The following is a 21,586-nucleotide window of genomic DNA, read 5'->3' as shown; positions in this document are numbered from 1 at the left end:
CTCATGCTCACCAGATCATAGAATCATAAAACGCCCAGAGCTGGAAGGGACCCACCAGGATCATGGAGTCCAACTCCTGTCCCTGCACAGGACACCCCACAGGTCACACCGTGTGTCTGAGGACGTTGTCCAGTCTCTTCTTGAACACTGTCAGGTTGGGGCCGGGACACCTCCCTGGGGAGCCTGTCCCAGTGTCCAGCACCTCTGGGTGAAGAACCTTTTCCTCATGTCCAACTGACCCTCCCCTGGCACATGTTCCTGCCGTTTCCTGGGTTCTGTCATTGTCACAGAGAGAAGAGCTCAGCCCTGCGCCTCCTGCTCCCCTGCTGAAGCTGCAGCCCCATGAGCTCTGCCCTCGGTCTCCCCTGCTCCAGCTGAACAAACCCAGGGACTTCAGCCGCTCCTCAGACGACTTCCCCTCCAAACCCTTCACCAACTTCGTAGCCTTTTCTGGGCGCTCTCCAGTAGTTTTAGCTCCTTTTCACCCTGTGGCGCCCAGACCTGCACACAGTGAATGCTCCAGGTGAGGCTGCCCCAGCACAGTCGAGCCTGTGTTGCCCACGGCAGCACTTGCTGTGTGATCACCCTGTCCTGGGATGGACCCACGAGCCTTTCGTTGAATTTTTCTCCCTCTGTCCAGTTGTGGAGGGAGAGTGACAGAGCGGTTGCGTGGGGAGTAGGCAGCCACACAAGGCCAACCCACCCTAATTATATTATCATGTCTGATGTCTGATGTACGACAGATACGTGATACGCTATGTATAGTATATTATTTATTTTATTATAGGTATGATTATTATTGCTGTTGTTATTACTGTTCTTCACTGGTAATTACTAGTATTGGCCAGTGTGTCATTCATTATTAACCTGGGCAGCTAAGAAGCCCCAAGAGGCTGGTGGCAGCCGGGCAGCTCTCTCAGCCCATCAGGCAGGACTGAGGCAGCAGAGGAATTCGGGCATGTTTCAGGTAGCGAAGTTTAATAAAACATCGAATTAGTGCATGGCAATTAAGCTCCAGGCAGCAGAAAGCAACGTCCCCCACCCTCCCAAAGCAAAGCTCCTTCCCTGTGCCGAGGCGTTGGGTGCGCGGGGCGATGCTGAGGCTCCTCTGTGGGTCGGGGGGATCGTCCTCGGGGGACACGGGGCTGCCACCCCTCACGCCGTGTGGCTGCTCCGCTGCTCCTCTGGAGGGGGTGCGCTGCAAGTGTCCTGGAAAGGGGGGACGGTCCCCTGAGCCCCTGCCCTGCCCTTCCCAGCCCGTGCGGATGGGTCCCCTGGCAGCGCTGGCAGCTGGAGCCCAGCCCTACTGGGGACCCCACAGCCCTGTTGGGACCCCAAAACCCTCTGAGGGACCCCACAGCCCTCCTGGGGAGCCCACATCTCTCCCAAAGGCCCCAGCCCCTTTCCAGGACCCCAGCCCTCCCAGGGACCCCACAGCCTTCCTGGGGACCCCTCCCTCCCTCCTCAGGACCCCACACTCCCCCCAGGGTGTCCGGCCCCCTGGGAATCTCATCCCATCTGGGCACCACTCACTCCTGGGGACCCCACAGCCCTCCTGGAGAGCACAGTTGTCTGTGGGCACCCCAGCCCTCCTGTGGACCCCAAAACCTCCTTGGAGACTCTGAATCTCTCCCCACAGGCCCCAACTCTCCTGGAGATACCCATCTGCTTTGGGGACCACAAAGCCCTTCTGGGGACCCCAAAGCTCTCCTGGGGATCCTGAAGCTCATTCCTCGTTGGGACCCTGGCTCTTATGGTGATTCAGCCCCCATAAGGAACCCACAACCCTTGTGTATACCACAAAGCTCTACCAGCCCACAGCCCTGCCACGGAGGAATTGACATGGGGATACTCACCGCCCCAGTAGAGCAGCTGTCACCTTCGTCTTGGATTTCCACCTGCAAGAGAAAGCTGTCCATGTGCAGGGGGCTCCGCTGTCCCCACCGCCGTCCCCACCGCCCACGGGCACCCCAGGGGGAATCAGGTCAGGATGCAAACGCAGGGCTGGGGGGTGCAGGAGCCGTCCCACCGCGGCCGTCACACCAGCTCCGTGCTCACCAGTTGTGAGGAGAACTTCTCCAAGCCCAGGAGGGAGAGGGCGAAGTGGATGCAGTTGTTTGTGTAGAGAGAATACTCGGCCTCACTATCCATCGCTTTCCTGACTTTACTCCGCAAGTCATTGAGATCGACCCCACCTTTTTTCCGGTAAATCTGGCATTGCCCCCTCTCCTTTTTCAGGGCCTCAAAGCCTTGTTTGCTGATCAGACCACTGTGCCCAGTGCCTGTGCCTGGAAAAGCAAGAGCCACCCAATCACTCTGGCCCGGCAACCGCGGCCACTTTGGCCAACACAACACCCCGAACGGGAGCAGGGGGTCGGGTGCTTACTCTGAAAGTGTATGACCTCTCCATCCCCGCAGTAGACGGCGACATGTTTGAATAGGGCCCTGCTGACGAAGTTAGCATTGCTCTCGGGGAAGAGCAAGAGGTCCCCAGGCTGCAACTCATTCTCTGACACATCCTCAAAGATCTCCCCATGCTCAGGGAGGCTCTTAAACCACAGAAACTTGATTGACGTATACTCCCTCTGTCAACAGCACCAGGGAGCGGGGGTGAGGAGGTGGCAGGAGCAGCCCCATCACACCACAACAGCCCCAGACCCCCACTCTGCCAGCGCAGGTCTCTCCAAGCTCTGAGAGGAACAGCAAAGGGGTGTCAGCGCCGTGCTCGTGCCGTCCTGCCCGTGCGCCAGGGCAGGGTCCCACCTGCCATCACACCCTGCCCGGGATGGATCCTGCCAGGCACAAGGGCTCGGGGAAAAGTCACCCGTCCTGCCCAACGCCTCCGAGCTGGAGCCGTCCCGGGACAAGCCCTGTCCATCTTCCCCTCCCTGTCCTGGGCTGACCGCGGTCCAGGCAGCCGCGTGCAATGGGGTGCGGAGATGGGAGCGTGCTTACCCCGATACTAGCTGGAACTCTGGAAGCAGCAAACGTGCGAGTGAAGAAATTCATAATTGTTTTCTCTGGGACAGAGCTGGTGACAGAGCCGGGCTGCTCGCTCCTTCAGGGGCTGAGGGAAATGCAGGGGATGGGTGGTTCAGCAGGCGCTGGGACGAAACCTGACCTCACATCCTTCCTGACACACAGGAGGCGGAGAAAGGCTGAAAGCCAGTCCCCAAACAGAACAAAGTGCAGAAAAGCCCCGGGCATTTTTCCACTTCTAAAGCTGTAATTAATTTGCTGATTCCGCTGGAAATGTTAAGCTTGGGAACAGAGATAGGTGTGGGGGAGACCCTGGAAAGGCTCTGGAGTGCAGGAGCTGCAGGACATGTGCAAAAGTGCGTGTCCTGCAAGAGGCCCCGGGGAGCGAAGAGCAGCTGCTGCTGCGGGGGCAGGAGGGGGTGGCTGCACCAGGGCTGGGACGTCGCTCAGCGGCGGCTTCGGGGAAAGGAGCTGCTGGGAACCGCAAAGTGACAAGAGCAACAAATGTCACAGAGTTGGCACAGCCTCATTCCCTGGAAGGGCATCGCAATGGTGCTGCCACCCAACCCCAAGCCCATGCTCAGGCTCGGGTTCCAGGCGGCGCTGCCGGCAGGAGGAGCGGGGCCACAGCCCTGCCACCGTCTGCAGGGCCACCCCAAGGAGCCCCTGGGAGCTTCTGGCCATGGTGGCTCTGGCCCAGCATTGTCCCATGGGTGCCACATCAGCAGCATTGGGTGGACACTGACTTGCAGGTCCTGTCTCTTTCGTGGCGATGGATGTCCCTTAGAAAAGAGGACAGTGGTGGCATTTTCCCATCTCAGGGAGGGGACCAGGGAAGGGCTCTGTGTCTTGTCCCCATGGATAGGGCATCCCCGTGGCATTGCAGCCACCCCTGCAGGGCTGACGTCCTCATGGGGATGCCAATGTCCCCACTGATCCAGCATCCTCACAGGGACACCGCCGTCCCCAGAACCGGCATCTTCGGGAGGATACCACCATTCCCACCAAGGCGGCATCCTCACAGGCATGCCACCATTCCCACCAAACAGTCACCAGAAGTTATGGTTTGTATTGCATTATTTATTTTATTACAGAGATGCTGATTGTTGTTGTTATTGGAGCAGTATTGTGACATGGGGCCTGTGAGAAACCAGAAGAGCCAACAGTGTGGGAACAAGCGGTGGTGGAAAAATACAAGAAGCAAGGACTGTATACTGATTGATACATCAAGGACAGAGGGATTGATACAAGACTGATACATCAAGGACAGGGAGGGACCTTGTGATAGACCAAAAAATGCTTCTATGGCAGCAGCTTTGGTGGGAACACGAAATGTATCGCTTATGTAATGCCTAAATTAGCAAATCACCAATGCTTGAGCAAGCATCCTAGCAAGTATAAATACAAGCCTCAATTTCTAATAAATGTCTATGCACCTAAAAAAAGAGACTCTGTGCCTCATTCGCTGAAGTTATTAGTTCTTCACCCATAATTACTGACATTGGCCGGTGTTTCAGTCGTTATTATCCTGGGCAGCTAAGACGCCCCGAGAGGCTGGTGGCAGCCGGGCAGCTCTCTCAGCCCATCAGGCAGGACTGAGGCAGGAAGGCAAAACCAGGCACATTTCAAGCAGCAAAGTTCAATAAAGCATCTGATTAGTGCACGGCAATTAAGCTCCAGGCAGCAGAAAGCAACGTTCCCCACCCTCCCAAAGCAAAGCTCCTTCCCTGTGCCGAGGCGTTGGGTGTGCGGGGCGATGCTGAGGCTCCTCTGTGGGTCGGGGGGATCATCCTCGGGGGACACGGGGCTGCCACCCCTCACGCCGTGTGGCTGCTCCCCTGCCCTGCCAGGCTGCGGGGGCTTCAGATGGCCTGGAAAGGGGGGACGGTCCCCTGAGCCCCTGCCCTGCCCTTCCCAGCCCGTGCGGATGGGTCCCCTGGCAGCGCTGGCAGCTGGAGCCCAGCCCTGCTGGGGACCCCACAGCCCTGCTGGGACCCCAAAACCCTGTGAGAGACTCCACAGCCCTGCTGGGACCCCAAAACCCCCCGAGAGACACCACAGCCCTGCTGGGGAACCCAAAACCTCCTGAGGGACCCCACAGCCCTGCTGGGACCCCAAAACCCTCTGGAGGAACTCACAGCCCTGCTGGGGAACCCAAAACCTCCTGAGGGACCCCACAGCCCTGCTGGGACACCAAAACCCTGTGAGGGACCTCACAGCCCTGCTGGGGAGCCTGCATCTCTCTGAGGGACCCCAAAGCCCTCCGAGGACCCTGAGATCATCCCAGGTGAACCACTCCATCTTTATGAACCCCAGTCGTCCTCGAGACTCAGCCTTCCTTTAGTCCCCACATTCCTCCCAGGGACCCCAAGCCCCGCCAGGAAAGGTGACACTGGGGATACTCACAGCCCCACCACAGCAGCTGCCGTCTTCATCTTGGATTTCCACCTGCAAGAGAAAGCTGTCCATGTGCAGGGGGCTCCGCTGTCCCCACCGCTGTCCCCAGCACCCACGGGCACCCCAGGGGGAATCAGGTCAGGATGCGAACGCAGGGCTGGGGGGGTGCAGGAGCTGTCCCACCGCGGCCGTCACACCAGCTCCGCGCTCACCAGTTTGGAGTAGAACTCCTGCAAGCCCAGGAGGGAGAGGGCGAAGTGGATGCAGTTGTTTGTGTAGAGGGAATACTCAGCTTCGCTGGCCATCGCTTTCTGGATTTCATTACGAAGGTCATTGAGATTAACCCCGCCTTTTTTCCGGTAAATCTCACATTTCCCTCTGTCTTTTTTCAGGGTGTTGTAGCCTGATTTGACGATCTCACCGCGAAACCTCCGACTGCTGATCAGATCCAATGTGCTTGTAGTGCTCGTGCCTGGAAAAGCAAGAGCCGCCCATCACCCTGGCCAGGCCACTGCAGCCACTGGCCACACTTTGGCCACCATCACAACCTGAATGGGTCCAGGGGGTCAGGCACTTACCCAGGAAGTGTATGACCTCTTCATCCCCGCAATAGACGGCTGCATGTTTGAAGACATTGTTCACCTTTTCAGAACTGCTCTCCAAGGGGAAGAGCAAGATGTCCCCAGGCTGCAAGTCTCTCTCCGACACCTCCTCGAAGATGTCCCCGTGACCGGGGATGCTCTTGAACAGCAGAAACTTGAGTGTCTACCAACCGCACGAGGGAGGGAAGGTGAGGAGGGGGCAGAACCAGCCCCATTGCCCCTAATGCCCCCCAGATCCCCAAAATGCCGGCGCAGGTTTCACCAAGCTCCTACTTACAGTGTTTTTCAACACCTGCAAGGAGAGAGGAACAGCAAAGGGGTGTCAGCGCCGTGCTCGTGCCGTCCTGCCCGTGCGCCAGGGCAGGGTCCCACCTGCCATCACACCCTGCCCGGGACGGATCCTGCCAGGCACAAGGGCTCGGGCAAAAGTCACCCGTCCTGCCCAACGCCTCCGAGCTGGAGCCGTCCCGGGACAAGCCCTGTCCATCTTCCCCTCCCTGTCCTGGGCTGACCGCGGTCCAGGCAGCCGCGTGCAATGGGGTGCGGAGATGGGAGCGTGCTTACCAGGCCAGCGCTAGCAGCACCAACAATGCTGCTTGCAACTAGACCCCCAACTGCGTAAGACATAACTCTTTTATCTGGGACGGTGCCAGTGAGAGAGCCGGGCTGCTTGCTCCTCCAGGTGCTGAGGGAAATGCAGGGGATGGGGCAAATCCTGACCTCACATCCTTCCTGATACACAGGAGGCGGAGAGAGGCTGAAAGCCAAACCCCAAACAGAACAAAGGGCAGAAAAGCCCTGGGCGGGTGTTTCCGCTTCTTAAAGCTGCAATTAATTTGCTAATTCCATTGGAAAGGTTAAGTTTGGGAATAGAGGGAGGGAGGTGTTGGGGAGACCCTGGAGAGGCTCTGGAGTGCAGGAGCTGCAGGACATGTGCAAAAGTGCGTGTCCTGCAAGAGGCCCCGGGGAGCGAAGAGCAGCTGCTGCTGCGGGGGCAGGAGGGGGTGGCTGCACCAGGGCTGGGACGTCGCTCAGCGGCGGCTTCGGGGAAAGGAGCTGCTGGGAACTGGAAAGTGACAACAGCACAAATGTCACAGGGTTGCCCCTACCTGGCAGGATTGGGGTCTCTGGGAGGGCTGTGGGGTCCCCAGCAGGGCTGTGGCAGCCCCGTGTCCCCCGAGGATGATCCCCCCGACCCACAGAGGAGCCTCAGCATCGCCCCGCGCACCCCGACGCCTCGGCACAGGGAAGGAGCTTTGCTTTGGGAGGGTGGGGGACGTTGCTTTCTGCTGCCTGGAGCTTAATTGCCATGCACTAATTAGATGTTTTATTAAATTTTGCTACCTGAAACTTGCCTGATTTTACCTGCAGCCTCAGTCCTGCCTGATGGGCTGAGAGAGCTGCCCGGCTGCCACCAGCCTCTGGAGGCTTCTTAGCTGCCCAGGGTAATAATGACTGAAAGATTGGACAACATCAGTAGTTACGGTGATGATGATGATGATGATGATGATGATGATGATGATGACTATTATTATTATTATTGTTGTTGTTATTGTTATTGTTATTATTGGTAATAGGAAAAGTAGCAACAATAATATCTATATGAATAATAAATTATATCATTTAATACACCACCATACATAATATATCACAGCTGTGTATCATACACTGTATATAACATACAGGATACTATTTAGCACGTAGAACATAATGTGTAATGTAGAATATATATTAGGATAGAATATAGGATATAAAATATAATTCATATAATCTGCAATATAATATAATGTAGTATAACATGTATATAACATGTAATATGTAACATATTACATATAATATCTAGCATATAATATAGAATTTGGAATGGATTATGGAGTATTTATAGCATGGTACAATAGAGTGTAGAATATATATAACATCATAGAATATTCGTAATGTCATATCGAATAAAATGTAATATAATATTACGTGTTATGACACACGAGATTCTGTGGGTAGGACATGACATGATGTCATGTACATTACAGTACATTATATTATGTTACGATATGTTACTGTTCTCTAAATATGTATCATTATAAACTCTATCAAGGTGTATGACATATGGGCTATATGATATATACTGTATCACCACATCCCAGACACTACCACTGATAATATCCTCAATTACGCCCATTTTACCAGCGACTGGCACCCAAACCTGTGCGGGTATCTCAGGGTGCAGGGCTGGGGACCCTCTTTTTGGGGGTGCTAAGCCCCCCCCCCCCCAATTTCGGCCGGTTCGAGTCGCCTTGGGGCGATATCCCCCCCCGAAATCCCGCAGCCCCGGCGGGGCGGGGGGCGCGCCGAGCCTCGGGGCTGACATCACACCGCTGACGTCACGCCGCTGACGTCATCAGTCCCGGCATCCCAACCGGCCGCATCCCGCCATGGCCGCCAGCCCGGCCTACGGGGAGGACAAGGGGGGCTCCTCCAGCCTGGGGGAGCCCGAGTACGGGCACGACCCCGCCAGCGGCGGCATCTTCTCCTCCGACTACAAGAGGTGGGGACAGCGCGGGGGGGACGCGGGGACACTGGCCGGGGGGGGGCGGCACCGCGGGGCTGGGTGGCTGCTCCCCGCCGGGGACGTGGTACCCGAGTGGCCGCGGGGTCGGGGATGGGGACAGGGCTGGGGACCGCGGTGAGGATGGGGACAGGGGATGGGGACAGGGGCTGGGGACCGCGGTGAGGGTGGGGACAGGGGATGGGGACAGGGGCTGGGGACCGCGGTGAGGATGGGGACAGGGGATGGGGACAGGGGCTGGGGACCGCGATGAGGGTGGGGAAAGGGGATGGGGACAGGGCTGGGGACCGCGATGAGGGTGGGGACAGGGGATGGGGACAGGGCTGGGGACCGCGGTGAGGGTGAGGACAGGGGATGGGGACAGGGCTGGGGACCACGATGAGGATGGGGACAGGGCTGGGGACCGCGATGAGGATGGGGACAAGGAATGGGGACAGGGCTGGGGACTGCGGTGAGGATGGGGACAGGGGATGGGGACAGGGCTGGGGACCGCGATGAGGATGGGGACAGGGGATGGGGACGGCGATGAGGATGAGGTCAGGGGATGGGGACAGGGATGGGGACCGCGATGAGGATGGGGACAGGGGATGGGGACAGGGCTGGGGACCGCGATGAGGATGGGGACAGGGGTGGGAACGGCGATGAGGATGGGGACAGGGGATGGGGACAGGGCTGGGGACCGCGATGAGGATGGGGACAAGGAATGGGGACAGGGCTGGGGACCGCGGTGAGGATGGGGACAGGGGATGGGGACAGGGCTGGGGACCGTGATGAGGATGGGGACAGGGGATGGGGACAGGGGACGCGGTGGCACCGCCGCTGCAGGTTTTGAAGGCAGGGGAAGGGTTTGGAGGAAAACCGCGGCGTTTTGGAGCTGCTGGGACCCTGGGCTGGGGGACACCCCAGTGAAAGTGTCCCCCCACTCCGGCTCTGATGGCTCCTGCGGCTCTCAGGGGGTGCCTGGGTGATGGCACCAAGCCCCTCACCGAGGTCCCCAGGGGGTGCTGAGCAATGTCACCCCTGAGTGGGACAGGCTGCGGGGGAAGACATGGCAGGGACACAGAAGAAGGTGGAGGGTCCCTGGAGCTGCGGCAACATGGGGGCCCCTTTGTCCCTCCAGCCCTGACAGTGTCCCCATCCCTGACCTGCTGCCAGTGTCCCCAATTGGGCAGTGTCCCCCTGGCTCTGAGTCACTGATGGTGTCCCTCATTCAGGCAGTGTCCCCTATCTGTGACCCCCTAGCAGTGTGCCCCACTCTGGTAGTGTCCCCCCATCCATTACCACCTGTTAGTGTCCCCCAGTCTGGCAGTGACACCCCAGCCCTGATCCACTGACAGTGTCCCCCACTCTGGATGTGTCCCCAGCCCTGACCTGCTGGCAGTGTCCCCAGTCTGGCAGTGGCCCCCATCTGTGACCCCCTGGCAGTGTCCCCCACTCTGGAAGTGTCCCCTATCTCTGACACCCCCCCGGCACTGTCCCCAAGTCTGGCAGTGTCTCTCAGCCTGACCCCCTGGCTTTGTCCCCCAGTCTGGCCAGGTCCCCACAGTGACCTGCCATCAGTGTCCCCCACTCTGGCAGTGTCTCCTATCCCCGCCCAGTGTCCCCCAGTCTGGCTGTGTCACCATAGGTTGGCAGTGTCCCCCCATACCTTTCCCCCTGGCATTGAAACCCCCCCCGACCCCCGGCAGTGTCCCCATCACCTGCGTGCTGCCCTTCCCCACAGCCTGTCCCCTTGTGGCCACACCGGATCTGTCACCGTCCCCATGAGCCGTGCATGGACATGGGGCAAGAGAAATGCCCCCCAAGTGACAACCCATCACCTGGGGGAGACACCCACAGGTGTCCCATCGTGCCACCCCGCCGAGTGTCCCAGCATGACGTGGGGTCCCTGGCCAGGACTGAGACACTCAAAGCACCCAGGGAAGGAGCTCCCTGCAATGTCCCCAAGCCCCAGCTGCAGGACCTGTGTCGCTTGGGATGTGACACCCTGGAGTGCCCTTGTCCCCTGGCAAGGGCTTCACAATCGCAGCTGCAACCCAACCCCAAGCCCATGCTCAGGCTCAGGTTTCAGGCAGCAGTGCCGGGAGGAGGAGCGGGGCCACAGCCCTGCCACCGTCTGCAGGGCCACCACCCCGGCTGCAGCCATGCTGTCCCTGCCGCCGGTGCAGAAGCTGCTGCAGCAGCTACCGGTGGGGCCGGCCGGGCGCTCAAAAGCACCGTTGGGCTGTGACACGGCCGAGGAGGTGACGAGCCCGGTGCTGGCCAGCGAGGCGGGACCACCTGTCTGCTACAGCGCCCTGCGAGCTGACGAGCTGCAGCCGCTTGCTGGCCCTGAGCCCGCGGTGGCCACCGACACCGGGCCAGCACCGCGGTAAGACCCCCCCAAGGAGCCCCCTGGGACCTTCTGGCGATGGTGGCTCTGGCCGAGCATCATCCCATCATCCAGCAGCGTTGGGTGGACGCAGCCTTGCAGGTCCTCCCTGGTTCTGTGGGGATGGATGTTCCTTAGAAGAGGGGATGCTGATGACATCCAGGGGACAGTGGTGGCATTTTCCCACCCCAGGGAGGGGACAGTGAAGGGCTCTGAGTTGAGGCGCAGCAGCACATCCACACCACCGTGCCCACAAGGGGACAAGGGACACACAGCCAGGCTGAGCTGGCAACCGGGATGGGTGGTTGCTTCCCAAGAAGTGATTTGGGGACATTCTAGGGTGACAACCAGAGATTGGGCTGGAATGGGGTCCTTGTCCCAGTGCCGGGGATGCACACAGAGCTGGGTGCCAGTGCCGCACCGGTCCCTCCGGCTCCTTTTTCACCTGGTTGTAACCCAACTCCTGTCCCCATGAATATTGCATGGCAGAGCGTTGGTTTGCCAGCCTGATGTCAAGCTGGGAGTGAAAAAAAAAAAAAGAAAATGGCTAGAAATTGGTGAAAATAGGTACAAATGGCTAAAAATGGAAAAATTAGATTTTTTTTTTTTTTTTCCGTGGTGCAGGCACGATGACCTCAAGGAGATGCTCGATAGCAACAAGGATTCGCTCAAGCTGGAGGCCATGAAGAGGATTGTGGCGGTGAGTGTTGCTGTCACTAATGGGGACAATTGCTGGTGCCGTGTCGGCTGACTGGTGACACACCGCTCATTTACCCCCTAGATGATCGCCCGGGGGAAAAATGCCTCTGACCTCTTCCCAGCCGTGGTGAAAAACGTCGCCTGCAAGAACATTGAGGTGAGAAAGGTCTTGGCGGTCCAGGTGGCACCCATGGGTGTCCCCAGGGTATGGTGCCTCCCCTGCACGAGGGTCCTGGGGATGGGCTGGGTTTTGGCGGACACTGAGGTTGCCCCACCACCTTCACCCCGCAGGTGAAGAAGCTGGTGTACGTCTACCTGGTGCGCTACGCCGAGGAGCAGCAGGATCTAGCCCTACTTTCCATCTCCACCTTCCAGCGAGGACTCAAGGTGGGTTGGTTTGGGAACACAAAGCTGGTCCGGAGGTGGACAGTGAGCCCCCCACACTGCAGCTCCTCATCTGTCCCCACAGGACCCCAACCAGCTGATCCGCGCCAGCGCCCTGCGGGTCCTCTCCAGCATCCGTGTGCCCATCATCGTGCCCATCATGATGTTGGCCATCAAGGAGGCAGCCTCGGACATGTCCCCGTATGTGCGCAAGACGGCTGCCCACGCCATCCCCAAGCTGTACAGGTAACAGCTACATTTTGGGGAACGAGTAAGGGTCCAGTGTTGGGGTCTCAGCTGCTTTCAGGGATGGGCAGTGGTGGGGTGGGGAGTTTGGTCCAGCCACACTTGCCCTGCTCATCCCTCGCAGCCTCGACTCGGACCAGAAGGACCAGCTCATCGAAGTCATCGAGAAGCTGCTGGCGGACAAGACTACGGTGAGCGGGGCACCGCGTCTCCCCTGCCCCTAAATCTGGGCACCTGACTGTCCCCGCTGACCTGGTGTCATCGTTGGGAATACTGATGTCCCCACCAAATTGGTGTCTGCATGGGGATGCAGCCAACCATTTGGGGCAGGCATCCTTGCAGTGATGCTGCTGTCCCCACCATCTCCTCATGGAGATACCACCATTCCCACCAATATGGCATCTTCTTGGTGATGTAGCCAACCCCACAGGTCGAGCATCCTCGTGGGGATGCCAGTGTCCTCACTGAGCCAGAATCCTCACAGAGATGCCACCATTCCCACCAAGCTGGCATCGTCTCAGAGATGTCACCATCCCAAACCAGCACCCTCACAGAGATGCCACCATCCCCAAGCAGCATCCTCACAGAAAGGTGACCCCACTGAGTCACCCTGGGCTTTCCCTGCGCAGCTGGTGGCCGGCAGCGTGGTGATGGCGTTCGAGGAGGTTTGCCCCGAGCGCATCGACCTCATCCACAAGAACTACCGCAAGCTCTGCAACCTGCTCATCGACGTGGAGGAGTGGGGGCAGGTGGTCATCATCAACATGCTGACCCGCTACGCGCGCACCCAGTTCCTCAGCCCCAACCAGAACGTGAGTGCTGGAGCCTCAGGGTGTCCCAGGAACCTCAGGGTGTCCCCAGGGAGGTGGGGTGAAGGAGGGTGCTGTTGAGGGTGCAAGGCGTCCCACCTACCACAGGAGTCCTTGCTGGAGGAGAGCACCGAGAAGGCTTTCTATGGTTCCGAGGAGGAGGATGCCAAGGACGCCAAGGCGGAGGCAGCACCGCTGGCCAAGCGCAAGCCCTACGTCATGGACCCCGACCACCGCTTGCTCCTGCGCAACACCAAGCCCCTGCTGCAGAGCCGCAATGCCGCGGTGAGCCCCTGCCCCAGGCCTGGCCGTCCCCGAGGCCACCACTGGTGTCCATCAGCCTGGGCTTGTGATGTCCCCACCGGCCAAGGAGCCAGTGACGCACCTGAGGGACACCCAGAGATGGGCGTCCCCAGGGATGGGCTTCCTCTGGGTGCTGCCAAATGGGACACAGCATCTTTTGGGGTGCCTTATGCTCAGTGGGTGACACTCGGGTGTCTCCCGGCAGGTGGTGATGGCCGTGGCACAGCTCTACTTCCACCTGGCACCCAAGGCGGAGGTTGGAGTCATTGCCAAGGCACTGGTGCGGCTCCTGCGGAGTCACAGGTCTGTGGCACCTGGGTTGCGGTTGTCCCCTACCCCACCACCCCAGTTGGTGGGACCCAGGGGGAGCCCCAAAACTCTGGGAGAGACCCCCAAAAAGCCCATCCCTGTAGGGACATCATGTTGGGGTGAATTGCCAAAAAAAGAGGGATTTTTGGCCCAGGCCCATCCAGACATGGGGTAGCAGCATCGTGGTGGCACCAGCCGGGTGGTGGGTCCTGCCCCGTCTTCACAGGGACTTGCTGAGGGGGTCCAGTCCTGCCCCACTGATGGTTGTCCCCAATTTTTTCCCACAGCGAGGTGCAGTATGTGGTGCTGCAGAACGTGGCCACCATGTCCATCAAACGGCGGGTGAGTCTTGGACTTGGTATTAGAGAAGTTGGCCCTGTTCACTCTGGAGCAGAATGAAGGCTAGGCAGCAGAGTCACCAGGGCCGGCTGCCTGTGGGTTGCCTCGGTGACGGGTGGACAGGGATGGCACTAACGCCACTGGCTCTGCCTGCAGGGCATGTTTGAGCCTTACCTGAAGAGCTTCTACATCCGCTCCACGGACCCCACACAGATCAAGATCCTCAAGGTGACCTGGAAACACCCAGCAGAAGCCATTGCTGGTGCCTTTGGGGCTTCATGGAGCCCTTCCCTGTGGGGCGACTGTTCTCCATGCCCTGGGGACAGGAGGACAGCAAGGACTCTGTGCCCTGGCACCATGTCCCCATCTCTTCCTCTTTCCTGCAGCTGGAGGTCCTCACCAACTTGGCCAATGAGACCAACATCTCCACCATCCTGCGGGAGTTTCAGGTATGCCACGCCCATACTGATGTCACCGGTGTGCCGCCCTGGCATGGCTCTGTGTGCCAAAACACCACCATGGAGGGGATGGAGGAGAGTCCCACCAGGAGTGGCTGCGGACATGCCAGCCCCAGGAGTGGCTCCAAACAGCCCCAATACATGATCACCACATGGGGGTGGCATGTGGGTGACACGTCATGTGTCCCCCCATGCCTGTGCAGACGTACATCCGCAGCATGGACAAGGACTTTGTGGCAGCCACCATTCAAGCCATCGGGCGCTGCGCCACCAACATTGGGAAGGTGCGGGACACCTGCCTCAACGGTCTGGTCCAGCTCCTCTCCAACCGGGACGGTGAGTGCACGTGGTGGGGACAAAATGGGGACTCCATCGCTCTCAGGGCAGGACCCCGCTGAGGATGGACCTCTGCCCACAGAGCTGGTGGTCGCTGAATCCGTAGTGGTCATCAAAAAGCTCCTGCAGATGCAGCCAGCCCAGCACAGCGAGATCATCAAGCACATGGCCAAGCTCACCGACAACATCCAGGTGGGTTGGGACGTTGTGTGGCCCCGGGGACCAGGGAAGTGGCAGTGATGCCACGTGCCTGGGGGCGTTTCGCAGGTGCCGATGGCGCGGGCCAGCATCTTGTGGCTCATTGGCGAGTACTGTGAGCACGTGCCCAAGATTGCGCCTGATGTGCTGCGCAAGATGGCCAAGTCCTTCACCAACGAGGAGGACATCGTCAAGCTGCAGGTCATCAACCTGGCGGCCAAGCTCTACCTGACCAACTCCAAGCAGGTACCAGGGATGTGGCTTAATGGCGTGTCTCAGTTTCCCTACCAGGGAAGAAGAGGCTGACCCTGAGTGTGTCCTCTGGTGCAGAGCAAGCTGCTGACCCAGTATGTCCTCAACTTGGCCAAGTACGACCAGAATTACGACATCCGCGACCGGGCTCGCTTCATCCGCCAGCTCATCGTGCCCACCGAGAAGAGTGGAGCCCTCAACAAGTACGCCAAGAAGCTCTTCCTGGCCCAAAAACCCGCTCCCATCTTGGAGTCCTCCTTCAAAGGTACCCACCCCTGGTCACAGGGCATGGGGACACGAGGCCAGCTGTCACCACGGTGCTGCTTGGCCATCCCCGAGCTGCTGCCACCTCTCACCCCACCGTAGATCGGGACCATTTCCAGCTGGGCTCCCTGTCCCACCTGCTCAATGCCAAGGCTGTGGGCTACCAGGAGCTGCCCGACTGGCCAGACGAAGCCCCTGACCCCTCCGTGAGGAACGTGGAGGTGTGTGGAGCACCCTGGGGTGCTGGGGTGCGTGGGGGGGCTGAGGTGGGAGCATCACCTTGAGGTTTTGGGAGAGCCCCAGGAGGTGCCCCGGTGCTGCTCAGCTGCCCCATGTCCCCTCTCTGGTGCCCACACATGTGCTTGGGGACAGAAGAGGGGCAAGGGTAGCTGTTTGGGCCCCCCACCCATGGGTGGTGGCCCCGCTCCATCCACCCTGTGCTGGCAGGTTCCTGAGTGGACCAAGTGCACCAGTCGGGAGAAGAGGAAGGAGAAGGTGGAGAAACCTTTTTACTCTGACTCGGAGGGTGAGTCGGGGCCCACGGAGTCAGCGGACAGTGGTGAGGACCCAGTGGCACGGTAGGGTGTGGGGTACGGGCCACTGCGGCGGGGCATGGGGCTGAAGTCACTGTGGCAGGGCCATTAGGCAGGTGCCACCGTAGTGGGTGCATGGGACAAGTGCCACCATGATGGGGCATGCGACAGGAGCCACCATGATGTGGCATGAGGCAGGGGACACCATGGTGGGGCATCAGACAGGGGACACTGCAGTGGAGACATCCCATTGGGGCGGGGACATGGCAGGGGACACAGAGGGAGGTAGCAGGGGGATGCAGGGATGTGGTGGGGGGGTCGCGGGGACACAGTGGGATGCAGTGGGAAGATGGGGATATGCAGTGGGACACAGCAGGGAGCTTTGGGGGCGTGGGGGGACACAGCAGGGAAGTGTGGGGACATGGTGGGGACACAATAGCAGGGCTGAGAGCTGTGTCCCCCGCAGAGCCCGAGTCGGTCAGCGAGGAGAGCGGCAGCAGCAGCAGCTCTGGCAGCTCCAGCTCCGGCAGTGAGGAGGAGGAGGAGGAGGAAGATGAGGAGGAAGGCAGTGGGGAGCAGTCAGAGGACAAGGAGGAGGAGGAGGAGAGGCCGAAGAGGAAGGAGAAGGAAGGCTCCCGCAAGGCAGCCCCGGGCAGGTACCTCCCAGGGAGGTTGGGGTGCCCCCACTGAACCTTCGCCCCTGCCCCCCCTGAGCTGAGCTCCCACTGCAGCCCCAGCGAGGAAGAGGAGGAGGACGGGGTGAAGAAGGCCAAGAAGAAGAAGGCGTCGCAGGGGAGGAAGGGCCGCGCCGAGACCTCATCAGAGGAGGCCAGCGCCTCCGAGAGCAGCTCCTCGGGCTCCGAGTCTGGCTCCGAGGCAGAGGCCAAGCGCAGGAAGGCGGTGAGGGCCGGGCTGGGTGGGGGGCAGCACAGGGACTCCCAGGTCCCCCCTCACCACCCCCATCTCTCTGCCCCCTTGCAGCCCCCGAGCAGCCGGGCCGGCCCCAAGGAGATCTCCCTGCTCGACCTGGATGACTGTGAGTGGCTGCTCAGGACACGTGGGGTGGCCATCGTGGTGGCAACTGGGGAAACTGAGGCATGGGCGCCCACCTTGATGGGATCAGGGTCCTGTGGGTCTCTTGGATGCTGCTGAGCTGGGACGGGGACCAGTGGGGTGAGTGGTATTTGTCCCCAGAGGATGGTTGTGGGACAGCGGGGCTGTCCCCATTGGGGCTGTTCCCATGGAATTTTCCCCATGAGGCTGTGCCTATGGGGTTGTGCCTACAGTGTTTTCCCCATGTGGCTGTGCCATCAGGGCTGTCCCCATGCAGCTATCCCCATGGGGCTGTGGCTCATCAGAGTTCTGTTAACCCTTTCCTCCCCACCCCGTAGTCACCCCCCCTCCTCCCCAGCCCGTCCCCTCCAGTAGCATCATCTCCACCAGCCTGGTGACCGACCTGGAGGGCCTCACGCTCACTGATACCTCCCTAGCGCCCGCTGTAAGTGTCCCCAGTGTCCTCTTCCCAGGGGGCTCCTGGGACCCCGGCCACGTACGGGGGTCACAGGGAGGGGGCGGGCGGCCCATGCCGATCCCTCGGTCCCTGGCAGCTGCTGAGCCCAGGGCTGGGCGCAGCGAGGACCTACGAGCTGCTGCACCGCATGGCAGGCGAGGGGCTGTCAGTCGAGTACTGCTTCAGCCGCCGGCCCTTCCCGGGGGACCCGCACATGGTGGCTGTCCAGATCCACATCTCCAACAACACCGATGCCGAGGTGAAGAGCCTGCGGGTCAGCGAGCCCAAGCCGCTCTCCGGCATGCGGATCCAGGAGTTCCCTGAGATCGGTACGGCACGGCCACAACGCTGTGGAGGGGACAGGGATGGGGACAGGGACATGGGACGTGGTGGCAGCCCTGTGGTTTCAGAGCGCCTGGCACCTGGGGACACGGCCAGCGTGGTGATGGGCATTGACTTCTGCGACTCCACCCAGGCGGCCAACTTCCAGCTGTGGTGAGTGACTGGCACCGGGCAGGAAAGGACGGGTGTCCCAGGGGATGGGGGCAGCGCAGGGGCTCGAGAGACAGGACACAGGTGCTCCAGGGGATGGGGAAAGTAGGGGTGGGCACCAACATCCCTCCTGGGGACATGTGACAGCTGGACAGGGCATGGGGTACCCCAGGGGAGGGAGGACAGGAGGACAGGTATGGGATGCCTTAGGGGACAGAAGGACAGGGTATGGGGTGCCCCTGGGGATGGAGGGACAGGGTCCCTCCAAGAGATGGGGGACAGTAGGATGGGAATCAGGGTCCTTTCAGGGGAGGGGGGACACTGGGACGGGCATAGGGTGGTCAGGGGACAGCAGGACAGGCAGTGGGGCCCTGCAGGGGACAAGGAGGTGGCAGCAATCCCAGGTTCAGCCTGACAGGTTCTCTGTATTACCAAGGCATTTTGTGCCTCAGTTTCCCTCCAGGGTAGGGATGGGAAGTGGACCCCCAAGGTGAGGGGAAACACACATTTTGAGCATACGTTCGCCTTACCCACCTTTCTCCCCAGCACCCACACGCGCCACTTCTACGTCTCCATCCAGCCGCCCGTGGGGGAGCTCATGGCCCCTGTCTTCATGAGCGAGAACGAGTTCAAGAAGGAGCAGGGTGAGTTGGGGACTGGGACGGGGACAGGGCAGCGCACGGGCACCCACTGCCCCAGCGCCAATGTTCACCCCCCATTTTGTCCCCTCTGCCACCCTTGCCGTGGCCCCAGAGCACCTGGCACGGCCAGGCGAGGGTAAGTGGCCACCCCTAGACTAGCTCTGCTCCCCTTGTCCCCCCGCTGCACCCCTGTGGATTGGGGTGACTGCCCTGGCGCCAAGGTGGCCCCACCGGGTCCCTGTGCAGCGTGGAGGGCTCGTGCCACCCCTGGTGCTCCCAGCACCATGTCCGGTGAGCGACGGGGACACCCTGTCCCCGTGCTCCTGGAGCAGCAGCATCCCCCATCGCTACTGGTGACCACAGGAGCCCGTCCCCAGGGATGTGGCTGCTGCCACCAGGCAGGGATACAGGGATGAGCCCGGGAAGAGGGATTATCCCGAATCCATCTCTGCCGGGCTGGAGAGGAGCAAGCGGGGCAGCCAGTTGGGGACATCATGGGGAGCTGGCAGCTGGTTTGGGGACAGCAAAACAGGGCCCAGCAGGGACACGGCCACTGGGTGCGTGGCCGGAGACAGGCAGGTGCCTCTGCTGCCGCCCCAGGGAAGCTGACGGGCATGAGCGAGATCACGGAGAAGCTGATGCTGCCTGAGAAGTGCCGGAGCGACCACGCCATCGTCCAGCAAGTGACATTGGCCGCCAACGTCGGCCGCGTGCCCTGCGGCGCCGCCAACGAGTACAGGTAGCCAGACCCCACCTGGGGACCATGCAGGTGCTGTCACCTCTCCAGTCCTACACAAATCACAGCGGGGACACTCAGGGCTTCTGTTAGGACAAGGAACCTGCGTGAACCCACATGTGATGGTGGCTGTGGGTGGCAGACGCTTCCCTGGTCCCCACCGGAACATCCCAGGGGACAGGAGCGTGATGGGGGGACAGTTTGCCCTGAAGTTCCATGTTTGCCGGTGAGCAGGTTCGCGGCCAAGACGATGACCAGTGGGAGCCTGGTGCTCATCACCATGGAGCGACGGGAGGGCGCAGCAGCCCAGCTGACAGTCAACAGCGAGAAGATGGTTATCGGCACCATGCTGGTGAAGGACATCATCCAGGCCCTGGCACAGTGACAACTGGGCCCTGCTGCACCCACTGCCCTAAACTCCCACCCCCCTCTGCCCCACACCACTCCCCAAAACGCTCCCTGCTCCCATTTCTGCTGGGCTATTCCCCAACAGGGCAGCAGGCAGCAACCCTGAGGGCAGTTTTGCTGCTGGGAGGAAGGAGCAGGATGGGACAGACAGGACACAGGGCAATGTCCCGCTTGGAGGGGTGACAATAGCTCCAGCCTCCGGCCCCTCGCCACCATCTCCCAGTGTAACCCCTATTTATTATGGCCAGAATCTCCCAATAAAGCTCTTCTTGAACCCTCTCCCTTCCCCTCTGCTCCTGTGCGCACAGTGGCTGGATCACCCCAAACTGTCCCCGCGTCAGGCTCTGCTGCGGGGACACCAGGGCACACATCCCTTAGGCAGCTGGGGACATGCGAGTCCCCTGGGGGTGGTGGCTGCTGGATGTCAGAGAAAACCTGTCAGTGACATGCGGGGTCGGGGTGAACCCCCCTGGGCTTGGTGCAGGGCGGGAGGCACTCGGTCCCCACCAGGGATCTGACGAGTCTTGGGAGGTTTCCAGCTATTTATTCAAAAGCAGAGTTGCTCGTGCATCGGCCGCGGAAATACATGCTATGGCAGGGCCGGGACTGTTCTGCAGCGCCACTGGAGGGATTCCTGGGGCTGGCTTTTCATCTCCAAACTGGGGGAAAAAAAAAAAAAAAGAAGGAAATTTGACTCTTCATCAAGATCTCTCCTCCCAGCACCGGCTGGGTGGGATTTAAGAGGGGCCTGGCTCTCCCCTTGCAAAGACATAACACAGTGGGAAGACAAGCACAGGACACACAGCAAGGCCTGAACCCCAAATCACCTCAAGTCCAACCCCTTCTGCTGCAAAAAAAAGGGTGAGGGGCTTTCTGCTTTTTCTGGCGTGTGGGTAGGAAACAGGGTAAAATCACCTTTTTTTTTTTTTTTCTTTTATGATAACAAAATCCGCAGCGCCACCGAACCGCTGGGAATCCTGTGGGGAGATGCTCATCTCCACACCAGCGGGGGCAGAGTCGCGGTGCTCAGCGCTGCCTCGCACCCCGAGGGGCTGAAGCTGGGAGCCGGCGGTGCCACCACTGCCCCATTCCCCTTGGGGGACGTTGTTTTAACCCCTCAGGGACTCTTTTTAACCCCTGAGGGGTCCCATTTCCCTCAGGGAACCACTGAGGCGATCACCGACAGTTGTGGGGGAAACAAGGGGCCGAGAAACTAGGCCAAGAGAGGTTCTCCTGCCCCTCTGCTCTGCCCTGGCGAGACCTCATCTGGAATATTGTGTCCAGTTCTGGGCCCCTCAGCTCCAGCAGGACAGGGAACTGCTGGAGAGAGTCCAGCGCAGCCACGAAGATGCTGAAGGGAGTGGAGCATCTCCCGTGTGAGGAAAGGCTGAGGGGCTGGGGCTCTGGAGCTGGAGGAGACTGAGGGGCGACTAATTCATGGGGATCAATATGGAAAGGGGGAGTGTCACGAGGATGGAGCCAGGCTCTTCTGGGTGACAACCAGTCATAGGACAAGGGGCAATGGGTGCAAACTGGAACACAGGAGGTTCCACTTAAATTTGAGGGGAAACTTCTTGATGGTGAGGGTGCCAGAGCCTGGCCCAGGCTGCCCAAGGAGGTTGTGGAGCCTCCTTCTCTGTAGACGTTCCAACCCGCCTGGACACCTTCCTGTGTAACCTCATCTGGGTGTTCCTGCTCCGGCAGGGGGATTGGGCTGGATGAGCTTCCGAGGCCCCTTCCGACCCCTGACATTACCC

General features: G+C 60.1%; 2 protein-coding genes across 3 annotated transcripts; one reads left to right on the top strand and one right to left on the bottom strand.

Moving 5' to 3' along the window:
- Nucleotides 1-4,128: 4,128 nt before the first annotated feature.
- LOC135992585 (uncharacterized) lies at nucleotides 4,129-7,194 on the bottom strand. Its single transcript, XM_065641873.1, has 7 exons — nucleotides 7,088-7,194; nucleotides 6,993-7,044; nucleotides 6,256-6,270; nucleotides 5,955-6,141; nucleotides 5,589-5,848; nucleotides 5,386-5,427; nucleotides 4,129-4,850 (listed from the first exon to the last, which is right to left on the bottom strand). The coding sequence occupies exons 1-7, from the start codon at nucleotides 7,192-7,194 to the stop codon at nucleotides 4,842-4,844; spliced, it is 672 nt and encodes a 223-aa protein (XP_065497945.1). The 3' UTR covers nucleotides 4,129-4,841.
- A 1,213-nt stretch (nucleotides 7,195-8,407) lies between these two features.
- On the top strand, nucleotides 8,408-20,098 carry AP3B2 (adaptor related protein complex 3 subunit beta 2). Of its 2 annotated transcripts, none has more exons than XM_065642206.1 (27): nucleotides 8,408-8,520; nucleotides 11,537-11,612; nucleotides 11,694-11,768; nucleotides 11,903-11,998; nucleotides 12,081-12,241; nucleotides 12,366-12,432; nucleotides 12,871-13,053; nucleotides 13,159-13,335; nucleotides 13,559-13,656; nucleotides 13,950-14,004; nucleotides 14,158-14,229; nucleotides 14,388-14,450; nucleotides 14,663-14,795; nucleotides 14,878-14,987; nucleotides 15,063-15,239; nucleotides 15,324-15,510; nucleotides 15,612-15,730; nucleotides 15,957-16,068; nucleotides 16,509-16,698; nucleotides 16,774-16,942; nucleotides 17,024-17,078; nucleotides 17,434-17,540; nucleotides 17,650-17,881; nucleotides 17,963-18,047; nucleotides 18,591-18,688; nucleotides 19,286-19,424; nucleotides 19,656-20,098. In XM_065642206.1, the coding sequence occupies exons 1-27, from the start codon at nucleotides 8,408-8,410 to the stop codon at nucleotides 19,804-19,806; spliced, it is 3,300 nt and encodes a 1,099-aa protein (XP_065498278.1). In that variant the 3' UTR covers nucleotides 19,807-20,098. The 2 variants fall into 2 exon arrangements, with proteins under 2 accessions (XP_065498278.1, XP_065498277.1); XM_065642205.1 differs by lacking the exon at nucleotides 8,408-8,520 and adding an exon at nucleotides 10,675-10,912.
- Nucleotides 20,099-21,586: the final 1,488 nt, after the last annotated feature.

Source organism: Caloenas nicobarica, chromosome 10 (assembly GCF_036013445.1).
Source record: "Caloenas nicobarica isolate bCalNic1 chromosome 10, bCalNic1.hap1, whole genome shotgun sequence".
Taxonomy (NCBI): domain Eukaryota; kingdom Metazoa; phylum Chordata; class Aves; order Columbiformes; family Columbidae; genus Caloenas; species Caloenas nicobarica.
This window is presented reverse-complemented; position numbering and strand designations above follow the sequence as displayed.

Coding starts and splice junctions, on each gene's coding strand:
- LOC135992585 (XM_065641873.1), bottom strand. CDS start 7,194: ATGCTGAGGCTCCTCTGTGGGTCGGGGGGATCATCCTCGGGGGACACG. Junction 7,045..7,087: donor AGAGACCCCAATCCTGCCAG/GTAGGGGCAACC, acceptor GTCACTTTCCAG/TTCCCAGCAGCTCCTTTCCC. Junction 5,849..5,954: donor AGAGGTCATACACTTCCTGG/GTAAGTGCCTGA, acceptor TTGCTTTTCCAG/GCACGAGCACTACAAGCACA.
- AP3B2 (XM_065642205.1), top strand. CDS start 10,686: ATGCTGTCCCTGCCGCCGGTGCAGAAGCTGCTGCAGCAGCTACCGGTG. Junction 11,769..11,902: donor TCGCCTGCAAGAACATTGAG/GTGAGAAAGGTC, acceptor TTCACCCCGCAG/GTGAAGAAGCTGGTGTACGT. Junction 16,069..16,508: donor CACGGAGTCAGCGGACAGTG/GTGAGGACCCAG, acceptor TGTCCCCCGCAG/AGCCCGAGTCGGTCAGCGAG.